The sequence below is a fragment of the Macrotis lagotis genome, chromosome 4 (assembly GCF_037893015.1).
Source record: "Macrotis lagotis isolate mMagLag1 chromosome 4, bilby.v1.9.chrom.fasta, whole genome shotgun sequence".
Taxonomy (NCBI): Eukaryota; Metazoa; Chordata; class Mammalia; order Peramelemorphia; family Peramelidae; genus Macrotis; species Macrotis lagotis.
In genome coordinates, this window is record NC_133661.1 from 73,073,735 (window position 1) to 73,096,557 (window position 22,823).

Below are 22,823 nucleotides of genomic sequence, written 5' to 3' on the forward strand. Positions count from 1 at the left end.
AAGGATTCACACATAATTTATGGGTCAATTCCTCTCTTCTCCCACTCAATAAATATATAATTATATATATATATGTGTGTATGTATATATATATATGTATACATTTGAATATTTTTTGATGTAGAAAAGTTTCATGGTTTAGGTATGGGTCTACATGGTCTCTGAAGTTCACCCTAATTCCAAGATTCTAATATATACATGCATACATACATGTGAATACAATGATTCCTATGTATATGTGCATATTTAACAAATATGTTTATGTATGCATATGGTACATCATCACTGGAAAAATTAATTTCACATTTTTCTCTTGAATCAGAAATGAAATTCACATATGGAAATATTACCCAAAAGATAAAATCCTCTCAATGTAAAATTATGATAATATCAATATCTGAATCTTTGTTTAGTGAAGCAGGGATTCTTTTGTACTTTTTCCCTTTTCTATATTTTTCCTTTATTTTTTGTCCTCTCCCATCCAAATTTTTTTGCAAGGCAAATGGGGTTAAGTGGCTTGCCCAAGGCCACATAGCTAGGTAATTGCATGTCTGAGGTCAGATTTGAACTCAGGTACTCCTGACTCTAAGGCCGGTGCTCTATCCACTGTGCCACCTAGCCGCCCATCCCATCCAATTTTTAAAAGCAAAGATTCCTGATCAGTTTTGTACAATGATAGTCTGGTCAAGCTAATGAATCCCCTTCCAAAATGGTGGTTATAAAAGCATAATATTAAAAAAAACAGAATTACAAAAGGAAACTAACTATACTGAAATACAATTTTATACGTGTGTGTGTGTGTGTGTGTGTGTGTGTGTTTAAGTTCATGAACCCTAGGTTAAGAAACCCTTCCCTAGAGTCATGCTGGGATCTCATCAACTGAGACACATAATATTTATAGAATCTCTCTAAGGATAATTGATGCTCTGGGCAACATGGATACAGGGGCCAGGTTTACAGTTCCTCAAATGAAAGTCAAAGTGGGATGATGATAAAACTGCTGTTCTAAGGCTATGCTTTATTGTTGAAGAATCTAAGGAAACCCAGTCTCCTGGAAAAAGGAAAGTCAAGGGAAGAAAATGAAAAAGAGTATCTCAAGGATCATCACATTGATTCCAATTTTATTCTTGAGTGCCCCATTTAATAGAAGTAAATTAGAATTCAAGGTTCAAACAATACTTCTACATGAAACCTTGTCGGATTTTTCCCCAACAGTTCGTGCCCTCTTCCTCCAAAATATCTTTTAGTTTTATTGTTTATAGTTCGTGTGAATTACATACATGCAGATATACATAGAAAAAAAAGAGACCAGATTAGGTACCTCTGAAGTCTCTTCAAATTCTGACAATCTCTTAGACTAAGCTTAATTTCATATAGTAAATAGTAGTCTTGATATGTACACAAGGATCATCACATTGATTCCAATTTTATTCTTGAGTGCCCCATTTAATAGAAGTAAATTAGAATTCAAGGTTCAAACAATACTTCTACATGAAACCTTTTATCTGATTTTTCCCCAACAGTTCATGCCCTCTTCCTCCAAAATATCTTTTAGTTTTATTGTATATAGTTCATGTGAATTACATACATGCAGACATAGAGAAAATAAAAGAGACTGGATTAGGTACCTCTGTAGTCTCTTCAAATTCTGACAATCTCTTAGACTAAGCTTAATTTCATGTAGTGAATAGTAGCCTTGACATGTACCTCATGAATTCCCAAGTTAGGAAATTCTTCCTATCAATGAAAGTGGGTACCTTCTCTAAAGAGTTGTCTTGACCATTGAGAAGGTTGACTTGTGCAGGGACAGAGTACATTAATGTGTCTATAGCAGGACTTGACCTCAACTCTTTATCCACTTTATTGCATAAAAGCACTCCTTGGATTTAAGGAGTTTATATTCTACTACTGCAGTTTATATGAAGATAAATATTTATCTAGAATTCAAATTGATAAAAGGAATGAGAGTACTAATTAAGGCAGCCAGGGAAGTGAACCTTGAGCTGTAACGGGCCTAAGAGACAAAAAATGAGAACATCTTATAGCCCAATTTAGCTAGAATACAGCACGAGTAAAAATAAATAATGTAAAATAAGGCCAGCAAATTAGGAACTATGATGGAACTAGATGAGGGTATTTTAACCTAAGACCAACAAGGGAGCCCCAATGAACTTAGAGCAAAGGAGTGTCAGGGTCAGACAGGTGCTTTAGGGAGATTATTATGGTAACTTCATGGAAGAGAGATTTGAATAAGGGATAGATTTGAAGAAAGGAAACCGGTATGATGTTATGATGATATTCTGAATAGGAGAGGATAAGGGTGTGAACTAAGATGTGTTCAGGTAATTGGAGAAGAAGGGGTGTATGTGAGACATAGCTCAGATATACAGTATTGGGGTTTAGCCAATAAATAAATATGGGGAGAGGAGAGGAATGATGAAAGGAGAAAATTGAAGTTGAGGGGGGCCCCTAGGAAAATGGAAATGCCTACATAGAAAAGGGGAATCTTGGAGGAAGGAAGTGTTTAGGAGAGAATGATTTGTTTTAAGCAAGGTGAATTTGAGATGTCAATAAGAAATCCAACTGAGAAGTGTTTATCTAGTAATTGGTGATGTGGGACAGAGAATTCAGAAGAAAGAGGAGGACTAAATATGTAGAATTTGAATGTTTTCAGCCTTGTATGAGAAGCTCCCATCTCACAGAAAAAGACCCACATTCCCAGATGACCTGGAAGCAATGCCTGATTTAAGAGCTTTAAGACTTTAAGAGTTCACAAGGCATACAAGACTCAAAACTTCAACTTATTTAGAAATTAGTGGAAGGAGTTTTGTAGGACTCTGATCTGAGCCTATAGAAATCAATAATACACCCCAGGTCACAAATATCCCTAAGAGACCAGTACAATATGGTACATGATATGGCAAGACTCTCCTTCCCATACTCTACAATCCAGCCAAAGCAGTCTTCTCTCTTCCTCACACATAAACACTTCAGCTCTCTGCATCCTTACTCTGACTTTCGTCCATAACCAGAATTCCATTTCTTCTCGCTGTCATTTCACAGAATTCTTATCTTTCAATAAACAGATCAAACATTATTTTCTACATGAAGCCTTTCCTGCTCTCCTCAGCTGAATTTTTCAAATTACCTTGTACTTTGTCCTTATTTGTTCTTTGCATCCATTTCATATATTCTTGTTATCTTCTGTTAGAATGTAAGCTTCTTGTGAATAAGAATTGTGTCACTCATAAAATTTAGACCTCTGATTCTTGATATAGAATAAACACATTACCTCTTATTGATTTACAGATAGGGCTACAATTGGGGTCAGCTGTGTGATGCAGGGGATTTCAGGAAGACTCATCTTTGTGAGTTCAAATCTAGCCTTCAGACACTTGGGTGACCCTGGGCAAATCACTTAACTGCTTCAATTTCCTATGTGTAAAATGAATTGAATAATGAAATGACAAATTATCTCAGCATCTCTGCCAAGAAAACCCCAGTGAAGAGTACAACACAACTTAAAAAAGTGACTGGAAAAAGAATAAAGATAAGAACAGTGAGGTTGTTCCTCACTGGGACATCCCTCTATAGATTTTCCTTCTGTATGCTTTTGTACACTTCTAAAAATTTTAGCCTTCTGATGCTCTCAACAAACAACAGAAATTGTTGTTCCCCATTGGTTTCCAATCACTGTCTTCCTCCATTACTCCAGTGCAGCTAGTCCTAGGAGAAGGCAGGTATTTTGTAGGAACATGGGGGGAGGGAGCAGCAGGTAAGGCAGAACTGAGGTTCACCTCTGACTGTGAAGGGTTAAGCGCTTACAGATGGCACATAGTTCTGTCTCACCTTCTATCCTCTCATCACCCATCCCTGGTATTTTGATGTCTTTTGTAGACACTATTTGCCACACTTCATCTCCATTATAATTACTCTCCTTTGTTCTGACTGTGGTCACTGGTGTCCAAAAATTGGACAGTGTTTTCCTCCAGCATATGACTTTTGTCATTTTCTTTGCTCCCAGTTCTTTCTCTAATCAGTAATTCTCTTCTCTAACAAATAGCAACAATCTCCTTTTCTAGGGGACCAGCTTTTAGGTTGATCTAGATGGATCTATATCTGAGCAATTTTTTCTAAAAGTAGTTCCAGACAATGAGGTGGTGCAATGGATAAAGCACTCAAGGTCAAATATGGCCTGAGATATTTAATAGTCATGTGTTCCTTGACAAAGCATGTGACTACTGCCAGTCTCAGTTTCCTCATCTGCAAAATGGAGATAAAAATAGCAGCTACCTCCCACAGTGGTTGTGAGAATAAAATTTGTAAAGCACTCTACAAACCCCATAATACTATGTAAAATGCTGGCTATTATTTTTAATCTCATCTCAATCAAATCCATACTGCCATTAATCTTCAACTTTCTTTTACATATGGTTTTCATAATCCTCAAATGAAGCAATCGTGTGAGTAGTTACTGGAATCTCTCTTTCTTGCCATGCAAACATGTCCCTGTCATCAATCTTTTTCTCTCCCCAAGTAACCAGTTGGTATATCTCCTACTCACATCAACACTTTCTGTGTATGGATTTTCAAGGGATCACTTCTACTTCTTCCCTGGTTGATTCTCCATCCCTGAGAGATTTAAATTTAGGGACATTATTATGGTAACTTCATGGAAGAGAGATTTGAATAAGGGACAAATTCAAGGCTGTTCCAAAAATATTGGGAAAAGAGGGTTGGATAGTACCCTATTCTCCCAGCAAGAGTACTTAGATGTTGGTAAATTAGAGGAAATTATATTCTCAAACTATATAACTAGATAATCATTAACCATATAGTAATATATGAGGTCACCAAAGGAGAAAACATAGAGAGAAGAAACAAAAGCCCAGACCAGAGTTTTCTAGGACAACCACAAGAGATACAGATGGTCATCTAGCAAATGTGACTTCTCAATCCTGTCCTATCCCCAGTGTCTGCTGCTAAGTTTGAGTTATTAAATGATGCAGGAGGAAGTCACAAGGTCATTATAAGTTCTACAAACTTAAAAACTAATAGATTTTTCTTTTTGACTTTTTAAATTGATATACATTTATTTCATATTTCTCCAACCCTTTTTACCCTAGTTTTTGAAAAAGAAAAATAAACAAACAAAAAATTCCAGCAACAAATATTCAGTCAAAATTCCTTATTAGCCATGTATATATATATATATATTATATATATATATATATATATAATATATATATATATATATATATTTTGCCTCATTCTGCTTCTTGAGTACATCACCTCTTTGTCAGGAGGTAAGTAACATCCTTTTTTTTTTTCAGTTTTTGCAAGGCAATGGAGTCAAGTGGCTTGCCCATGGCCACACAGCTAGGTAATTATTAAGTGTCTGAGGTCACATTTGAACTCAGATACTCCTGACTCCAGGGCCGGTGCTCTATCCACTGCACCACCTAGCTTCCCCCATGAGTAACATTCTTAATCATTAGGCTGGCCATTGTCTTTATCAAAGTTCTTAATTCTGTTGAAGTGACTTGTCTTTGCAGTGCTGTTATTTTATAAATTTTTCTCCTGATTCAGCTCACTTTACATCAGGCTATATAAATCTTACCAGATTTTTCTATATCATTTTAATCATTTTAATGGCACAATAATATTCCATTACATTCAAATACCATAATTAGTTTAATCATTTGCCAGTTGATGGGAACCATTTGATTTCTAGTTATTTGTTATAATAGAAAGGACTGTAATTTTTTGAATATATAAATCCTTTTCTTCTATTTTTGGATCTCTTTTGTTTATAGTTCTAATAGTGCAACTAGGGAATCAAAGGTTATATAGTTTTGTGATTTTTTTGAAGCATAATTCCAAATTTATTTTCAGGATGAGAGGATTATTCTATAGCTCCACCATTAGTACATTAAAGGTTCAATCCATATCTCTGTTCATCTTGGTTGAGTCCTCACAATGTACACAAACATAGTTGACTCTCCTGATGAAAACTCTTCTACTTCAGTTTTATCTTAATCCTCGGACCTTGTCTCTCCTATCAGAGCTTTCCCTAGTGATCATTTTCATCTCCAATCTTTTAAATTAAAACTCAATCTGTTACCTCCTTCCTCATTGAAAAATACTCCCTATCCTAAAAAAAAAAGTTTTCTTAGTCCTACAGTCTCTTCAAGATATTTTTTCTCTCCTAGTTCATTGCTAAGCTCCTATGAAAAGTATTCTAATTTCTGCTCAATGATACCTTTCCTTGCCTTCATGATTCTGACCTTTAAACCTATCATTTTACTAAACTGACTTTCTTCAATGATAGTTTAATGGCTAAATCTAAAAATCTTTTCTCTCATTTATCTTTTTTCTTCATTTTCCACTATTAATCATCCTCTCAATAGTTAAAAAATATATAGAAATATTAGATGAGTCTTGGCATGGCAGCAGTTCATGTGGGAAAAATCTGGTTTTAATTGACTGAAAGTTTACTGTGAGCCAGTAGTATGATGCAGCACCTAAAATATTTAGCACAATATTGAGCTGCCTTAATAGAAATAAAATGCCTTATGCTAGGAAAATGAGTTTCCTTTACTATAGGTCTGGCAAAGCTTCTCCTCTATCCAACAAACTCCAATGGCTCCCTATTACTCTAGAATCAAATAGAAACTCTCCTGTTTGAATCGCATAGTGATGGGAGAGCTGGCCTCAAGAGTCAGGACCACTGGATTTAAGTCCTGTCTCTGACACATACTGACAATAGAACCCAAACCAAGAGATCACTTCTCAGCAATAGATAAGACTATATAAAATACACATATAACTAGGTATATGTGTACACATATATACATATGTGTGTATATATATATATAGTCACATTCACACACTATATATATGTGTGTATATATAAATACATACATACATACATACATATATATATATATGCATTTCAGAGAAGGTGCTGAGCTGTATTAATAGAGGGTATTTCCTCTGCTGAAAGAGATGGAAGTAAAGGTGAAGTTGGGGCTTAAAGATAAAAGAAAAAAGTCTGGAACAGCTATGGTTGCTATCATTGGTAAGGACTCAACTGAGAAGAGCAGGAATATGGAGTGAACCTTTAATGTACTGATAGTAGAGCTATAGATTAGTCCACTCATTCTGAAAACAAATTTGGAATTATGCCCCCCAAATCACTAAACTGTGTACACCTTTTGACTTCATAGTCACAGTACTAGTCTATAAATCAGTGCAATGAAAACTGGTCCAAAAAAAAATAAGAGATGAAGGAGTTCTGTCAAACTCCTTTTATGACACCAATGTGGTGCTAATACCTAAGGAAGAAGCAAAACAGACAAGAGAAATTATAGACCAATCCCCCTAATGAATATTGATGCAAAAATCTTAAATAAAATTTTAGCAATGAGACTACAGTAAGTTGTTACCAGGATAATACACCATGGTCAGGTTGAATTTATACCAGGCATGCAGGGATAATTAAACATATCAATAACAAAACCAACAGAAATCATATGATTATCTCAATAGATGGAAAAAATCTTTGATAAAATACAACATCCACTCCTTTTAAAAACACTAGAAAGTTTAGGAATAAATGGAGTTTCCTTAAAATAATAGTATCTATCAGCAAATATTATATGTAATGGGAATAAACTCAGAATATTTCCAATAAAATTAGGGGTGAAACAAGGATGCCCATTATCACCATTACTATTCAGAAATTCTAGCTGTAGCAATAAAAGAAGAAAAAGAAATTGGAATCAGAATTGGCAATGAGGAAGCAAAGCTTTCACTCTTTGCAAATGATATGGTATACTTAGAGAACTTGGAAAATCATCTAAAAAACTCATTGAAACAATTAACAAATTCAGCAAAGTGGCAGGATATAAAATAAACCCACATAAATCCCCAGCATTTCTATAAATAAACAACAAAACCCAAGAGCAAGAGATAGAAAGAGAAATCCCATTTAAAGTAACTATAGGCAATATTAAATATTTGGGAATTTACCTCCAAAGACAAACCCAGAAACTGTATGAACACAATTATAAAGCACTTCTCACTCAAATAGTCAGATCTAAATAATTGGAAAAATGCCAAATGCTAATGATTATGTTGAGCTAATATGATAAAAATGACAATCTACCCAAATTAAATTACTTTTGCAGTACCATACTAACCAAATTACCAAATAACTACTTTACCAAGCTAGAAAAAAATAAAAACAAAATTTATCTGGAGCAACAAAAGGGCAAGTATAGCAAGGGAACTGATAGAAAAAAATATAAAGGAAGGTGGCCTACCTCTACCAGATCTAAAACTATACTATAAAGCAGTAGTCATCAAAACTGCCTGGTACTAGTTAAGAAATAGTTTAATGGATCAGTGGATAGTATAAATTCAGAAGAAACTGCAATAAATGACTACAGCAATCTACTATTTGGCAAACCCAAAGACATCAGCCTCTGGGTTAAGAACTCACTATTTGACAAAAATTGTTGGGAAAACTGGAAAATAGAATGGCAAAAACTAGGCAAAGATCCACATCTCACACCCTATAATAACAAAATAAGGTCAAAATGGGTACAGGATTTAGACATAAAAAGTGATACCATAGATAAATTAATAGACCTAATAAAATCAATGCTGTCAAAATTAGAAGGGAAACAGAAAGCTGGGAAACAATCTTCACAACTAGGAGTTCTGATAAAGGTCTCATTTCTAAAATATATAGAGAATTGCATCAAATTTATAAGATCACAAGTCATTCCCCTACTGATAAATGATCAAAGGATATGAACAGTTTTCAAATGAAGAAATTAAAGCTATGTACAATCATTTGAAAAAATGCTCCCAAATGCTATTGATTAGATAAATTAAAATTAAAACAATGAGATATTATCTCACACCTATTAGATTAGCCAAGATGAAAAAAAGGGAAGATGATCAATGTTGGAGAGGCTGTGGGAGGACTGGGACACTGATGCATTGCTAGTGGAATTGTGAATGGATCCAAACTCTCTGGAGAGCAATATGGAACTATGCCCAAAGAGCAATAAAATTGTTCATACCCTTTGACCCAACAATTCCAATTCTAGGACTATATACAGAAGAAATTATACAAAATGGGAAAAGTCCTACATGTTCTAAAATATTCATGGCAGTTCTTTTTGTAATGGCAAAGAAACAGAAATTGAGGGGGTGTCCATCAATTGAGGAATGGATAAATTTATAGTACAAGAATACTATGGAATATTATTGTTCTCTAAGAAACCATAAAGGATTGGACTCTAGAGAAGCATGGAATGACTTACAGGATATCTGTTGCTGAGCAAAGGGAGTAAGAACCAAGAGAATAATGTACACATCAACAACATTATGAGATGAGCAACCCTAATGGAAACAGCTCCTCTCAGAAGTTCAGGGAGCAGAGTCAACTGTATTTGACTGGATATAGACTATATTATCTTCAACCAAAGAAAGAATACAAAACAAAACACAGAAAAAAAAACAACCTTTCCAAATCGGATGAACACTTTATAAAAATTTTCTCTTATGTATTTCTTTCCCTTAATTCTAATTCCTCATGCCAAAAATAACAAATTTGTTAAGATGTTTAACAAAATATGTATGTAAAATGCTAATCTGACTGTTCCCTGCTGAGGAGAGGGTGGGGGGAAAGCAGAGTGGAGGGAAATTTTGTAACTTGGAAATATGCATATACATATGGATGAAAATAATTAAAAAAAAACAACTGATCCAGTCCCTATTCTTATCTTTCTCAAAACCTGGCCCCAACCTATCTCTCCACTCCTATGCTAAACTACAATGCTGTTTCTCACACACAGTTCTTCATCTCTTACATCCTTTTGCCAAGGTTATCTCTCCTTCCTGAAATGAACTCTTCCTTCACTTCCACCACTTGGAACTCCTAGTTCCTTCAAGACCTTAAAAGCCAACATCTACTTTGTATATATTTTGCATCCTGTTTCCAGAGTGGAATATTAGTGCCTTGAGGACAAGATATATTTTTGACTTTGTATCTCCAGAGTCTAGCAAAGTATCTGGTATGCAAAAGGTATTTAATAAATATTTATTGATTACTTTTAGGTCAGTACTTTTAGGCATGTTTTTAAGATTTCCTCCTGGGGCAGCTAGATGGTGTAGTGGATAAAGCACTGGCCTTGGAGTCAAGAGTACCTGGATTCAAATCCGGCCTCAGACACTTAATAATTACCTAGCTGTGTGGCCTTGGGCAAGGCACTTAACTCCATTTGCCTAGCAAAAAAGACCTAAAAAAACAAACAAACAAAGATTTCCTCCTAGCATAAAACTAAGGTGGAAAGATAAAGTTAACTCTTTAGATAACAGAATCTGGATTAAAAACAATAGACTAGAACAATGGCTTCAGAAACTCAGATTCACAAGTTGATTAGTAAGGGGCAAGAGTAGGCAACAGTTCCTGAAGGAAAAAGATCTAAGGTTTTTATAAACCATAGGGAACAAAAATGAAAATTGAATTAACAATATGACAAAGGAACTAAACAAGTTTATTTTGAAGTAAGGCTGGACTAAGTTTAAATGATTGGTTACCCTTCATTTTTAAAAAGGACCATTGACACAAAAAATTGAAGAAATGGAAAGTACTGTAATTGTACTCTGCCCTAAACAGACCACATTTGTAATAGTGTTCTGGACACCACAATTCAGGAAAGATATTGACCAGGTTGGTGAGAGGATGGACAACCAGGCTATATGGTCTTAATAGATGGAATCAAGGCTACTTAATTTTGAAAAAAAAAACCAGGGAAAATGTGATAACTGTCACATCTTTGAAAGTCAGTAGAATAAAAATTGTTCACATTTATACAGCTCATTAAGGTTTGTAAATCCTCACAACAGCCCTAGGAGGTCAGGGCTTCTAACTCCATTTTACCAATGAGGAACCTGAGAAAGATAGATTAAATGACTTACATGACTTGGAATCTTGTCTATGGTGTAATGTACAAAATCAAGTCTCCCATCATCTACTGTGCTTCTCTCTTAACTGGTTCTGTTAAAAACAATAGATGGAAGTTGCAGAAAGAAAAAATTTAGCTGAAGTAAAGAACAGTTAACATTTAGAGTTGTCCAATGACTCTTAATGAGCCAGGAGGTAAGAGGGGTGGGTCCCTTCACTGAAGATTGTTAATTGAAGGCTGGAGGATGATATTCCAGAAAGAAGTATTGGTCAAGCACAGGTTGGACTAGATGAAAGGTTCCTATGCTTTTGTTTGTGATGTACTCCTTCAACAAGAGTTTGATGAAGTCTAGGGACCCATTCTCAGAATAATGCTCTTAAATGAATCCAAAAATATGCAGGAAATCAATTATAATGAAATACAACTGCCAAAATACTGAAAAAAACAAATTTTGTGGTGTAACAATTGATGTGTTTTTATATTAAAATATGAGCAAAGTAATACATTTTAAAAAGACAAGTTAAATTTAAATTTATTTTTAAATGACATGAAACTTTTGTTTATGATGAATAAGAAGGGCAAAGAAAGCATGTTTGAATAAGATTAGTAAACAGGAATGTCATGTTTGTCATCCAAATGATTTTCAATGGTAAATTACATTGAAAATATATTTTATTTCGAAAGGTGACAAAGTCCTAAGTTTTGTTAATGCTACTGTGCTTTAATGCTTGATTTCATAATTAAAGAAAAGGCTAAATTTCAGAAAGAATTTAGGAAAAATAAAAGTATGTTTTGCTTTCTATCTAAGGTCATGGACTTCCTGAAGACTATGAATATCAAGTTAAAATCCCTAGACTAGATAATCTCTGGTCATCTCAAATATGAAATTTGGGGAATTCTAATTCTGGGAAAACAACTTGGGGGGGAAATGAGGAAAGAATAATGAGAAACGTGAATTATTCTCAACTCAATAACTGAAAGGACAAATTCCCCTCGTGGGGGTAGGGAAGTAATATAGAATCATTCTATATGATCCTGATAACTATTCCGATTTAATCTCATTTTATTCTCACAGAAGGAAACCAATGTATAGTGTGCTTTTTCATTTTTATACCACAATCATTCCTTGATATCTTGCCTCCTAGACTCCTCCCTTTTATAAATCAAAAAATTAAGTAGGATTGGCTAGGTGGTACAGTGGATAGAGCACCAGCCTTGGAGTCCAGAGCACCTGACTGTAAATCCGGCCTCAGACACTTATTACCTAGCTGTGTGACCTTGGGCTAGTCACTTAGCCCCATTGCCTTGCAAAAACAACAACAAAAATGAAGTAAAACCAACCAATTCAGTGACCATATCTGACATTGTACACATTACTGACCCACAGTTCCCCACATTTCTACATTAAAGAGAAAAACATGCTTCATCTTCCCTCTAGTAGTCAAGATTAAGTACCAGATTACAAGGAGTAAAAACCTGGAAACTGATGTTCTAATAGATGCTCAATAAATATGTGTTGGTTGAGCAGTTGGCTAAGATGTTTGTCTCTGACACTGTATGATAAAAGTTGTGATGGGTTTATTTTCCCTTTTCAGTGGTCCCGAAGGTAGCCACTCTGGAAACTAGTAAGATAATGTCAAGAAGCCACTGCTGTACAGAAGTCAACAACCATCCTGGTCCCAAAGACAGGAGGAACATATTGTCTGCAATTTAGGTATAAATGAGTTTAATGTCCTCATGTGTCCCAGGATGAGTATTTTATATACCTTTTTGTATAGTTAAATATTTATATCTAGACATTTATTTATGCAATTTCATATAAATGTTTATGGACAAGATCCTTTAGGCACCAAGAAGACAGCTTATCATCCAGAGTCAGGCATAATAAATAGATGTAAGTCTGGATGCAGAAACAGGCTCAGAGCCTGTAGGGCTTGGTATGGGATTGGAGGTTCAGAAGGATGTCTCTACCATTGGGCTCTGGGTTAGGGTATGAGAGATGGAGAGAATGAGTCATGAATTTAAACCAGCCATTTATGTTCTCAACATCTGATTCAGGCCAGTACTTTCTTCTGTATGTGGTCCTATAATCTGGAACAGACCTCATGGATTTTGACCGGCTCCATTACTCTTTTTAACCAGAAAGTTCCCTTTGGACAGTGGCATAGCCTAGATTTCCTGTCCCTCCGTTCCACTTCTGCTGCAAGTGAAGGACATTTCTGGTCTAGAGACACTGCTGGGGTCATCGATTTTGTGTTCCTCAATTCTCTTCACTGTCCTCCTTGATCTGGTGATAATCAGAAAGATTGATAATTATAATTCATTCATACACAGGGATATTGCCCTTTGGCAAAAAGAAGAAGAAAAGGAGGAGGAGGGAGGAGGAGGGAGAGTAGGAAGAAGAAGGAGGAGGAGGAGGAGAAGGAGGAGAAAGTTATATGTTAGACCAAGAACCTTTCCTCAATAGATAAGTCACCAAAGGATGTGAACAAGCAGTTATCAAAAAAATTGATAACTATAGTCATCTAAAAAATGCTCCAGGGGCAGCTAGGTAGCGCAGTGGATAGAGTACCAGCCTTGGAGTCAGGAGTACCTGGGTTCAAATCCGGTCTCGACACTTAATAATTACCTAGCTGTGTGGCCTTGGGCAAGCTACTTAACCCCATTTGCTTTGCAAAATCCTAAAAAAAAATGCTCCAAATCACTAATAATTTTAAAATGTACATTAAAACAATTTTGATGATTATGGAATCAGATATTAAAAGCTATAAAAGACATTGAAACAATATAATTCCATCATTTTACAAAGGAAGAAGCTGAAACATAGAGATTAAGAGATTTATTCAGTGTCCATATTTGAGATAAGATCTTCCTCATTCTTTAACTAGTGTTCTAATCTTTCTTCTACCTCACATCCAGTAAATTAGCAAAGATGATGAAAAACAAAAATAGTCAGAGTTGGAAGCGCTTGGGAAAGACAGAGACACTAAAATGCTTTTTTTTATATATAGTAAGCTTCCTGAAGGCAGGAATTATTTTTTTCATCTTTGTAATCACAGTATGTGTGGTACATAGCAGGTAGTTAATAGATAAATGGTAGTTTAGTTTCCTTCTTGCACTGTATGGTTAGGCCACATTGACTGTAATTCACAAAGAACAATCTACCTCCTATCTCCATGCTTTATAGATAAACATCAAACATTCTGGAGAGCAATCATTGGAATTATGACAAAATATTACTTAAAATGTCTATATCCTTTAATCCTGAGATCCCTATATAGCAGGCATATACACCTTAAGAAAGTCAAAAATAGGAAAGCCCCATATGTATGAACAATTTTGTTCATAACATCATTTTCTGCATATGTGGTAGCAAAAATCTGGAAAGAAAATGGATGCCAAATGAGTGATGACTCTACCAAATTCTGATAAAGTAATATATAAAATTATTACACTAATATAACCATTATAAGGGGCTCTGAGAAATACAGGAAGATATATGAAGTAACAATTGAATGCTGGGTAATTATAATGGTTAAGCTACAATAAACTTATGGAGAATGAGGACAGTTAATGAGAACAAGCTCAAAGTTTGTTGATTAGTCCTCTTCCTATACTCTAAGGTTAAATCAAACTGACCTCCTTGCCATTAGTCACACACAACAAACTGTCTCCCATTCTCTCTGCCTTTTCAATGGCTATCTCCCTCTGCCAGGAATGCTGACCTTACTTCTTTGAGAATCCTTCATTTCCTACAAATTCCTACTTAAGTAGAATTTTCTGTATGCTATTTTTGGATCCTCACCTACTCCCCTCACTAGCTGCTAATATCTTCCCAACCGACCTTGGATTTATTCTGAAAGTGTTTTGTATATGCCTATTTATGTACATGTTGTCTCCCTTGATGGAAGGGAAGCGCCCTCAGGGCAGGTACTATTCCAATTTTGTCTTTGCATCCCCATCGCCTAGCATAGAGAAGGTAGGGGTTTAATACCCTATATAGGGTAGGTGTTATTTCAAAGACATGATGACCTAATCTGTCTTTCTCTATTGAGTGTTGAAGCACCTGTTAGAATAATGCATTGTCTTAACCATTCCCGTCGACTAAATCTATCCACATATAAAATTCCAGGTCTCCATTTAGTCCACATCAGTTCCTTTCTCTCTATCTGGAGACCTCAGTTGCTATTAAAAACCATTACAAAAAAAACAAACATGCCAGCATTCTCTTGTAGTGTTTGTCTATGAAAATCTGCAATCACCGAGACTCTTTATAAAGTCCTTGAAATCATGTGCTATGAAGACCCAAATGAACTTTATTTAATTTCCCCTCCAATGAAACTCAGTAGAAAGTGGGAAATGGGAAGCATCCTGAAATTTCTTTTTTGTTCAGTCAGTCCTAGCAGAACCTTTCCTTTCTTACTTTGTACTTCTATCTTTCCTCATAGTAATTTATATGACCATTCTTCTTCTCAATAAACTCCTTTGATTTTTAATTGCTTCTGGGTTAAGATATAAATTTCTCTGTTCTGATTTTAACGCTCTTGATGACCACCCTCTACTTTTTCACATCCTCTTTATATATTGCCACCTTTTTTCAGTTTAAATTGACCCTCTCTCAGTTCTTCAGACCTAACACTTCTGTCTCCCATTACCATTGCTTTGTGCTAACCATCCTGCATCTTTGGGATATATTTCTTCCTCATCGCAACTGGTAGAATTTCTCATTTCCTTCAAAATTCAACTGAAATATTATCTTCTTCACTAAGTTTTCCCAACTTCCCCTTCCTTCCATAACTACATTGTATTTCATCATCTTGTATTTGTTTTGTATTTATATTTTAAATGTGTACATGTGTATTTGTATGTGTGCATTTTCTCTATTGTATGTAAGCATCTCAAAAATGGAAACTGATTCACTTTTTGTCTTGTATCTTCACCACCTAAGACAATGTCTAGTGCATAGTAGATACTTGATAAATGCTTGTTGATTGATTGGTTAATGACTGAAAAGTTTAGAAATTGCAACTTGGAAACTGTTCATTCTTAATTAAAAGATCATCACACTATACCTTCTTTAGCGGTATTTTCACATACAAAAAAATTTCCTATCATTTCACTCAATTAGCACTCATGTTCCACTTTGACTCCTTATAGATCCAAAGTTTTGCAAAACTGTCCTCTGACTTGTTAACATTCCTTTACTTCTTACATACACCCTTTTCCCCTCTTCTTGCATCTTTCTCATTCTCTCTCTCTCTCTCTCTCTCTCTCTCTCTCTCTCTCTCTCTTTCCCCTCACCTTCTCATGATTTCTCTCTTTATTCTGCTTTCCTTAGCTCTCTTCTTGATCTCTGTGCTGATCCATTTTCTTGAAGATGACATATGGCTTCTTCCTAAGAGGTTTCTCATTTGTTGCTGTTGCTGATAAGCTACAAGACAACAGTGACATATGTGAAATAACTTTAATATTTCAAAACTGGGAATCAGACATATCCTGTAAACATTTCTGCCATTACATAAGCATATTCTTTGTGGGCACCCCTCATTTTGACTTGAGCCCTGAAACAAGATGGACAGACACTAATGAGAAAGACATATGGCATTTTAAATTTCAAATGCAGTTTACAAATCACACATAGCAATATAGAAAGCCACAAATAGGACTTCCTGTCCATGTTGACACCTGCTCATTAAAAAAGGAAATATATCATTTCATCACCATCTCTTACCATTCAAATTCTGGTAAGATTTATTTTTCTTAAGGCTTTCTTTGGGCAGCATGATGGAAAGAGCAAAGGAAGGAGAAAATATATGGTCAGCTAGATCTTTTGCCAAAGCAAAATCATTTCAGTCCCCAAAAGGTTGTTCTAGACTAATTGGATCTGATCCAGTTTTTGACCATTGCAGAGATCCTAATTCAAGGTACATGAAATATCAAATGAAGGGGAGAAGAAACTGGCAATCAGGCAGAAAACATTATTGCCTCAAAAATGTCTTACTGCCTCTTACAGATATTGATGTTTTGCTCATTAGTGATCAACATAGAGGTTTTCTTTCCTTATTTCTATGCATTCAAACTATTTCTGTCTGATCTCTCATTAATGATGATTTAAGGAAAGAAAAGGTCCTTCCCATGTAAAGTTTTTTAACTTACAATATCAGTTCAAGGGCTAAACCCTGGGAGTGGGCAGAGACATTGTTTTGTTTCCCCAGAACAATATCAAAGCACTGAAAGCTGCAATTAATCTTTTCTATTAGACTCACTAGTTTGTTTGTCTGTTATCCTGGCATGGTTTCTTTTTTCTCTCCTTCTGCTCTTCCTTCTTCCTTCCCCTTGTCCTTTCCTCTACCAATTTAGCAATCTTTCTGAAAGAGAGCAAGTTTCTGAACTTTAGGATAATGCTGGGGAGGATTGTGGGCTTGTTTTTTCTTTCCCCCTTTTCCCCTGTCACTCTTCAGACACATTCTCACAACACCCTTTGACATTCAAATTCATGTCACCTTCTACAAAAAGTTTGCATTGATTCTCCCTAAATTGTTGTTTTTCTTCCCCAAGTTACCCTTCCACACACATTATATATTCATCTACATAAGCGTATTCTTTATATGTATCTATGTATGTATGCTACTTAGGTGTATGATTGTGTACTTTGTTTTTAAATTTATTCACCAGTTTGTCCCTCTTTTCATCTCCCCATCCCCTATTATTGTCTTCTGTCTTTCTACTTTTCTCTTCACTCACCACTAGATAATGTAAACTTTGTAATTGTCTGTACTGGTTTTATTTTAGCCTTCATGTTTCTGAAACCCTCCATAATATTAGGCATAGAGGAAGGAAAGATGGAAGGAAGGAAGGAAGGAAGGAAGGAAGGAAGGAAGGAAGGAAGGTAGATAGGGAATGAGGGAAGGAGGGAGGGAAGAAAGAAAGGAGGGAGGAAAGGGAGAAGAAGAAGAGTAGGAAAGGAGGGAGGGAGGAAGGAAGAGAGGAAGGAGGAAGACAGGGAGAGAGAAAAGAAGGGAGAGAAGGAGAGAGAAAGTGAGGAAGCAAGGAAAGAAAGGAGAAGAAGGGAGGAAGGAAAGAAGAAAAGAGGAAAGGAGGAAGAAAGGGAGGAGAGAGGGAAGAGGAAGGAAAGGAAGAAAAGGAAGAGAAAGAGAAGATAAGGAAAGGAAGGAGGAAGGAAGAAAAAAGGAAGAGAGGGAGGGAAGGAAGGAGGAAGTGAGGAAGGAAAGAAGAAGAAAGGGAGGAAGGAAAGGAAGGGAAGAAGCCAGGAAGAGAAGGTAAAGAGAGGGGAGGGGGGAAAGAAAAAAGATTAGCTTTGTATAATTCTAAATACCTAAATAAGTCTTTTGCTCCCTCACACTGAAATTCAAACTATCTCTCAGCTAGCTGCCATTTTGAACCTGATTTCCCTGCACTATGTATCTAGTTGCTCTGAGATATTAAGACTCCCAAGATCTTTAGGCAGTTTTCTTCCTTCCGACCCCTTTGTCCCTTTTTTTTCATCTCCCCATCCCCATCCCCTTTTATTGTCTTCTGTCTTTCCACTTTTCTCTTCACTTTCATTTATCCCTATGCTGCCAGTTCAGGAGATGATTGTGATAAACCAAAAGTCATTAGAAAACTGGGTGACTCCCGGGGGTGTTATGATGACAAAAGTCACAACTCCCTGGACATGTGACCTAAGGCTTACTGCTTGTCTCTTTGAGACCAAAACAGCATTATTTGGCACCTGATGGGCTCACTACTATGGGATTGGCCCTGATCTTGGTCCTCTGGTGGTTGATTCAGCAGTTGACCCTGAGATTGTCTTCTCTGAAGCATTTCCCGATAGAAAATATGGCAGCTGAAGCCCTCCTTGATCCCATGTTGGGCATGGTGTAAGAGGCCTTCCAAGTTGGGAAAGATCCTGCAACAGGCCAAGCAGCGGAGGCCGTAATTGGTGGTGATCAGCCAGTCAGGTGTTTCTCTCAACTCTTGTACAATGGTTGATGGTACAGTTGTCTCAGGCTCTTCACAGTCCTGAAAGGCATCTCCCTCCCAAGAGTCAGTCTCACTGACCAGGTCGCTAGTAGAAATGCTTTCAAGGGGAGAGCTATCCCTCCTCTGCTTCTGGGTGAATTCAGCCTCCCTCACTCGAGGTCTAATACTAATTGGCTCAAACCCAGATTCTGTTTCCCAGGCGACAGCCACACCCTGGACTGTTTGCACTCGAGTGTAAAAAGCATACATGTTTTGTTGAGACTTTTTCTCTTCTGGGTTGGTTATTGAAGACAAGCAAGAATAATACTGTGAACAAGACTGATAAGCTGAGGGAGTTGTACTTCTTGCCTGCTGATTATGAGCCTTGGACTCTAAGTCAGCATCTTGAGCTCTGTTTATTGAAGGTCCAGGGATAGGTGCAGATTCTTCTTCCTTCATATCTCCTAGAGAACGAAATCAAACTGTCATCAGTTTGCTTCTGTATAGTCAATCAATTCACATTTATTCTTAGTAGTCTAAATGACAGACCTGTGCTGAACTCTAAGAATATAAAGAAGAAGGAAAACAACAAAAAACCCCCAAATGATGGCCTGCTCTAAAAGAGCTCCCATTCTAACAGGGAGATACCATATATGTGAGTCATTGCATCCAAGATGAATACAGAATAGAAGAAAGGAGATTTATTGGGAAACAGCACTAGATGGTATAGGACAGGACCTCCTGAAGGATGTGATGCTTTAGCAGTATTTTAAAGGAATCCAGTGATTCTAAGAGTGGAAGGTTAGATGAGAGAGTTCACAAAGCATGGCTAATAGTCCATGCAAAGATAAGAAGGTAGGAAATGGAGGACTGAACATGAGAAACAGTGATTGGGTCATAATGTTAATTCACAGGAGTTACGCATAAAAATACAACTGTTGAAATAGAAAGGAGTCGGGTTTTATAGAGTTTTAGATAACTTTATATCTGATCCTAGAGGTAAGAGTGAAGCCTCTAGGTGTTGCCATAGAGCACAGAACCCTAGGCCTGCTATTAGAAGACCTTGAATTCAAATGAAGACCCAAACAGTTTAGAGGCAGGTGACTCCCAAGCAAGTCAATTATCTCAACTGTAAAATGGGGATAATGCCATCTGCCTCCCCAGACTGTCATGAGGATTAAATGAGCTCTTATAAGACTTTTTGTAACCCTTAAAGTGATAAATAAATGTGAACTCTTGTTATTGCTTTGTTGTTCTTATGGACAGCTAAGTAGAATAATTCATAGAAGGACTGGACCTAGAATCAGACCAAATCCTTTCTCAAATATTTAACTACTTGTATAACTCAAGGAAAGTCACTTGGCCTCTCCAGGACTCAGTTTCTTCATCTGTAAAATGAGGATAATAATTGTGCTTACTTCACAGGGTTGTTGTGAGGGGACAACATTCAAAGCTTAAAAAAAATTAGTTTTCTCTTTCTCCCTGTCTTTTTCTTTCTCCTCTGTTCTGTTTCTCTTTTCTCTCCTTTCTATCTCTGTCTCTGTCTGTCTCCCTCCTCCCCACCTCTCTCTTTCTCTCTCACTGTCATTCTCTGTTTCTGTATTTGTATGTATGTACATTTATTGTAATTATTAGAAGTGAGGAGGAAAAAAGAGGTAAGAATTCAGGCTTTTCAGGTTCCAATACTAGATTTAATGGGAAGACAAGTGCTGATTCCAGTGTGTCATCAATGGATTACCTCACTAGATTTAGAGACAAGGAATATCTAGGTTTAAATCCTCCATCTTCCATTTGCTTATTGGGTAATTTTGGAAAATTCACTTTACCTTTTTAGATCTCTGTTTCAACATCTGAAAAAAAGAGGAAAATCATTGCACCTACCTCACAGGGTTATGTGAAGATCAAATGATAAAATGTATGTAAAGCTCTTTGCAAACTCTAACAGTACTAAAATGAGTAAATTAGATTGTTTATAAATGTTTATAAATACAATGGATTGTTTATCAATTGTCATTATTGACGTTGGTGGGCTGGACCTTATTGTTGCTGTTGCTGTTGTGTCATCCAAAGCCTCACATGAGTTTCAGTACCCCCTCCCAAACCTTGACTAGAGAGTCTAGCATGGATCACAACTGAGAGAAATTTCAGCTAATGAGCCAATTCTTATTTATGGATGGAGAAAAAAATGCCTCAATGGACCCACTCAGACAATATCATAAGAGCTGCTCTTTTAAAAGGACAATCATTTTCATTGCCATGGAATCCTTTAACATGGGTAGGATTCAATGTCTTTCTTTCTGTCCCTGACAGTTGTAGGAAAGCTGTCATTGTTTTGGCCTAAGCTCTGTTTCCTCTTACCTGCCTGCTCCCAAAAAGGAACCCAGTTCACATCCTCCAATTCCTCGGCAGGGTGGCATGGAGCCTTGCTATAGAGCTGATCCTTCTCATTCCCAGTGTCAACATAATGGCGTTTCATGATTATTAAACTAAACAACCCTTGGAAAGATCCTTTAAACCACCTGATTCCCTTCTTCCCTGCACTAAGTGGTTTCCCAGTGTTCTCGTAATTGGTGGTTGGTTTGCCTCTGCTCCCAATATGTTGACTAACAAGGATGGACTCAGGCAGCAGCTCTCAGATCTTGCTTCAGTCTGAGTAGCGGTAAGGGTTCAAATGGTCACTAAGGCCCCTGGAGAGTTCTATGACCTCGTCAATGACATGGGATGGTTCTGGGACCTCGGGTGAAAATTCAGACATGGTGATAACAGAAGCAATTCACCTCAGCAGCAAGGAGAATCAACATTGACTAACTTGGCCTCCATTTATGAGGAAGACAAACATAGACCACTCAGACTTATCATGTGAACCACAAGAATAGAAAAGTAGCTCATAACTTGAAAGACAAATCAATGAAAGGATGGAGAAAAAAATAAAAAAATAATAACAGAAGAATGAATGAATGAACAAATAAGGTAGATGAAGGGAAAGAATGAATAAATATATAGATATATAATGTACAAATAAGGAAATAATGGATGTAAATAGGTAGATCTGAATAGATAAGTCAATAACAGGAGGAAAGAATAAAAAAGAAACAAAGAAAAGAAGGAAGGAGAAAATGTTTTTCTCCATTTTCCAGATTAACACACCCCAATTATGAAACTTCATGTAGTTTTTTTACAAAAATCCTTTAAGCAGGCTCTACATTTATTAATCTCCCTTTACACACGAAAAAAATAAAGACCTACATTATTAAGTTATTTACCTAAGATCACATGGTTTTTAAGGGAAAGCTAAGATTTAAACCAGATCAAATTCCAAATTTAATGAATATATTTTAGTGCTTAAATAACTAGATATTATCCAGTGATTGATGGTAACAAAAATAGGTTGTATAAATCTAATCCTGATTAGATCCCCCCAAACCTTTTTTTTTTAGGTTTTTTTTGCAAGGCAAACGGGGTTAAGTGGCTTGCCCAAGGCCACACAACTAGGTAATTATTAAGTGTCTGAGACCGGATTTGAACCCAGGTACTCCTGACTCCAAGGCTGGTGCATTATCCACTACACCACCTAGCCGCCCCATCCCCTAAACCTTTTATTAGGTATCATTAAGGGCATTTAGATGGCACGGTAGATAGATCACTGGCCTTGGATTCAGAAGAACAGGGAGTTTGAATCTGGCTTCAGACACTTAACTCTTACTGTGTGACCTTGGGCAAGTCACTTAACACTGATTGCCTCATATCCATGGCCATCTTCAGTCATCCTGATTCATATCTGGCCAGTACACCCAGATGACTTTGAAGGAGGAAGTAAGGCTAGTGACTAACATAGACACCCTTCACTTAAATCCAGTTCATATGCTTGTCATTGCA

The 22,823-nt window shown here is 36.5% G+C and overlaps 1 protein-coding gene across 3 annotated transcripts; it reads right to left on the reverse strand.

Annotated features, from left to right (window-relative positions):
- Positions 1–13,185: 13,185 nt before the first annotated feature.
- FAM170B (family with sequence similarity 170 member B) lies at positions 13,186–21,633 on the reverse strand. Of its 3 annotated transcripts, XM_074233121.1 has the most exons (6): positions 21,306–21,380; positions 20,774–20,797; positions 18,679–19,411; positions 17,252–17,353; positions 16,287–16,416; positions 13,186–13,272 (listed from the first exon to the last, which is right to left on the reverse strand). In XM_074233121.1, exons 3-5 carry the CDS (start codon positions 19,404–19,406, stop codon positions 16,320–16,322), a joined length of 927 nt encoding a protein of 308 aa, XP_074089222.1. In that variant the 5' UTR covers positions 19,407–19,411; positions 20,774–20,797; positions 21,306–21,380; the 3' UTR covers positions 13,186–13,272; positions 16,287–16,319. The 3 variants fall into 3 exon arrangements, with proteins under 3 accessions (XP_074089222.1, XP_074089220.1, XP_074089221.1); XM_074233119.1 differs by lacking the exon at positions 20,774–20,797 and having other exon boundaries at positions 21,306–21,633; XM_074233120.1 differs by lacking the exon at positions 20,774–20,797 and having other exon boundaries at positions 18,718–19,411; positions 21,306–21,632.
- Between the last annotated feature and the right edge of the window lie 1,190 nt (positions 21,634–22,823).

Excerpts from the sequence above, each read along its gene's own strand:
- FAM170B (XM_074233119.1), bottom strand. The coding sequence starts at position 21,423 with ATGAAACGCCATTATGTTGACACTGGGAATGAGAAGGATCAGCTCTAT. Across the intron at positions 19,412-21,305 it reads TCCTTTTTGGGAGCAGGCAG|GAGATATGAAGGAAGAAGAA; the intron begins GTAAGAGGAAAC and ends TTCGTTCTCTAG. Across the intron at positions 17,354-18,678 it reads TGGTCTCAAAGAGACAAGCA|AAAGATTGCTAAATTGGTAG; the intron begins GTAAGCCTTAGG and ends GCTCTCTTTCAG.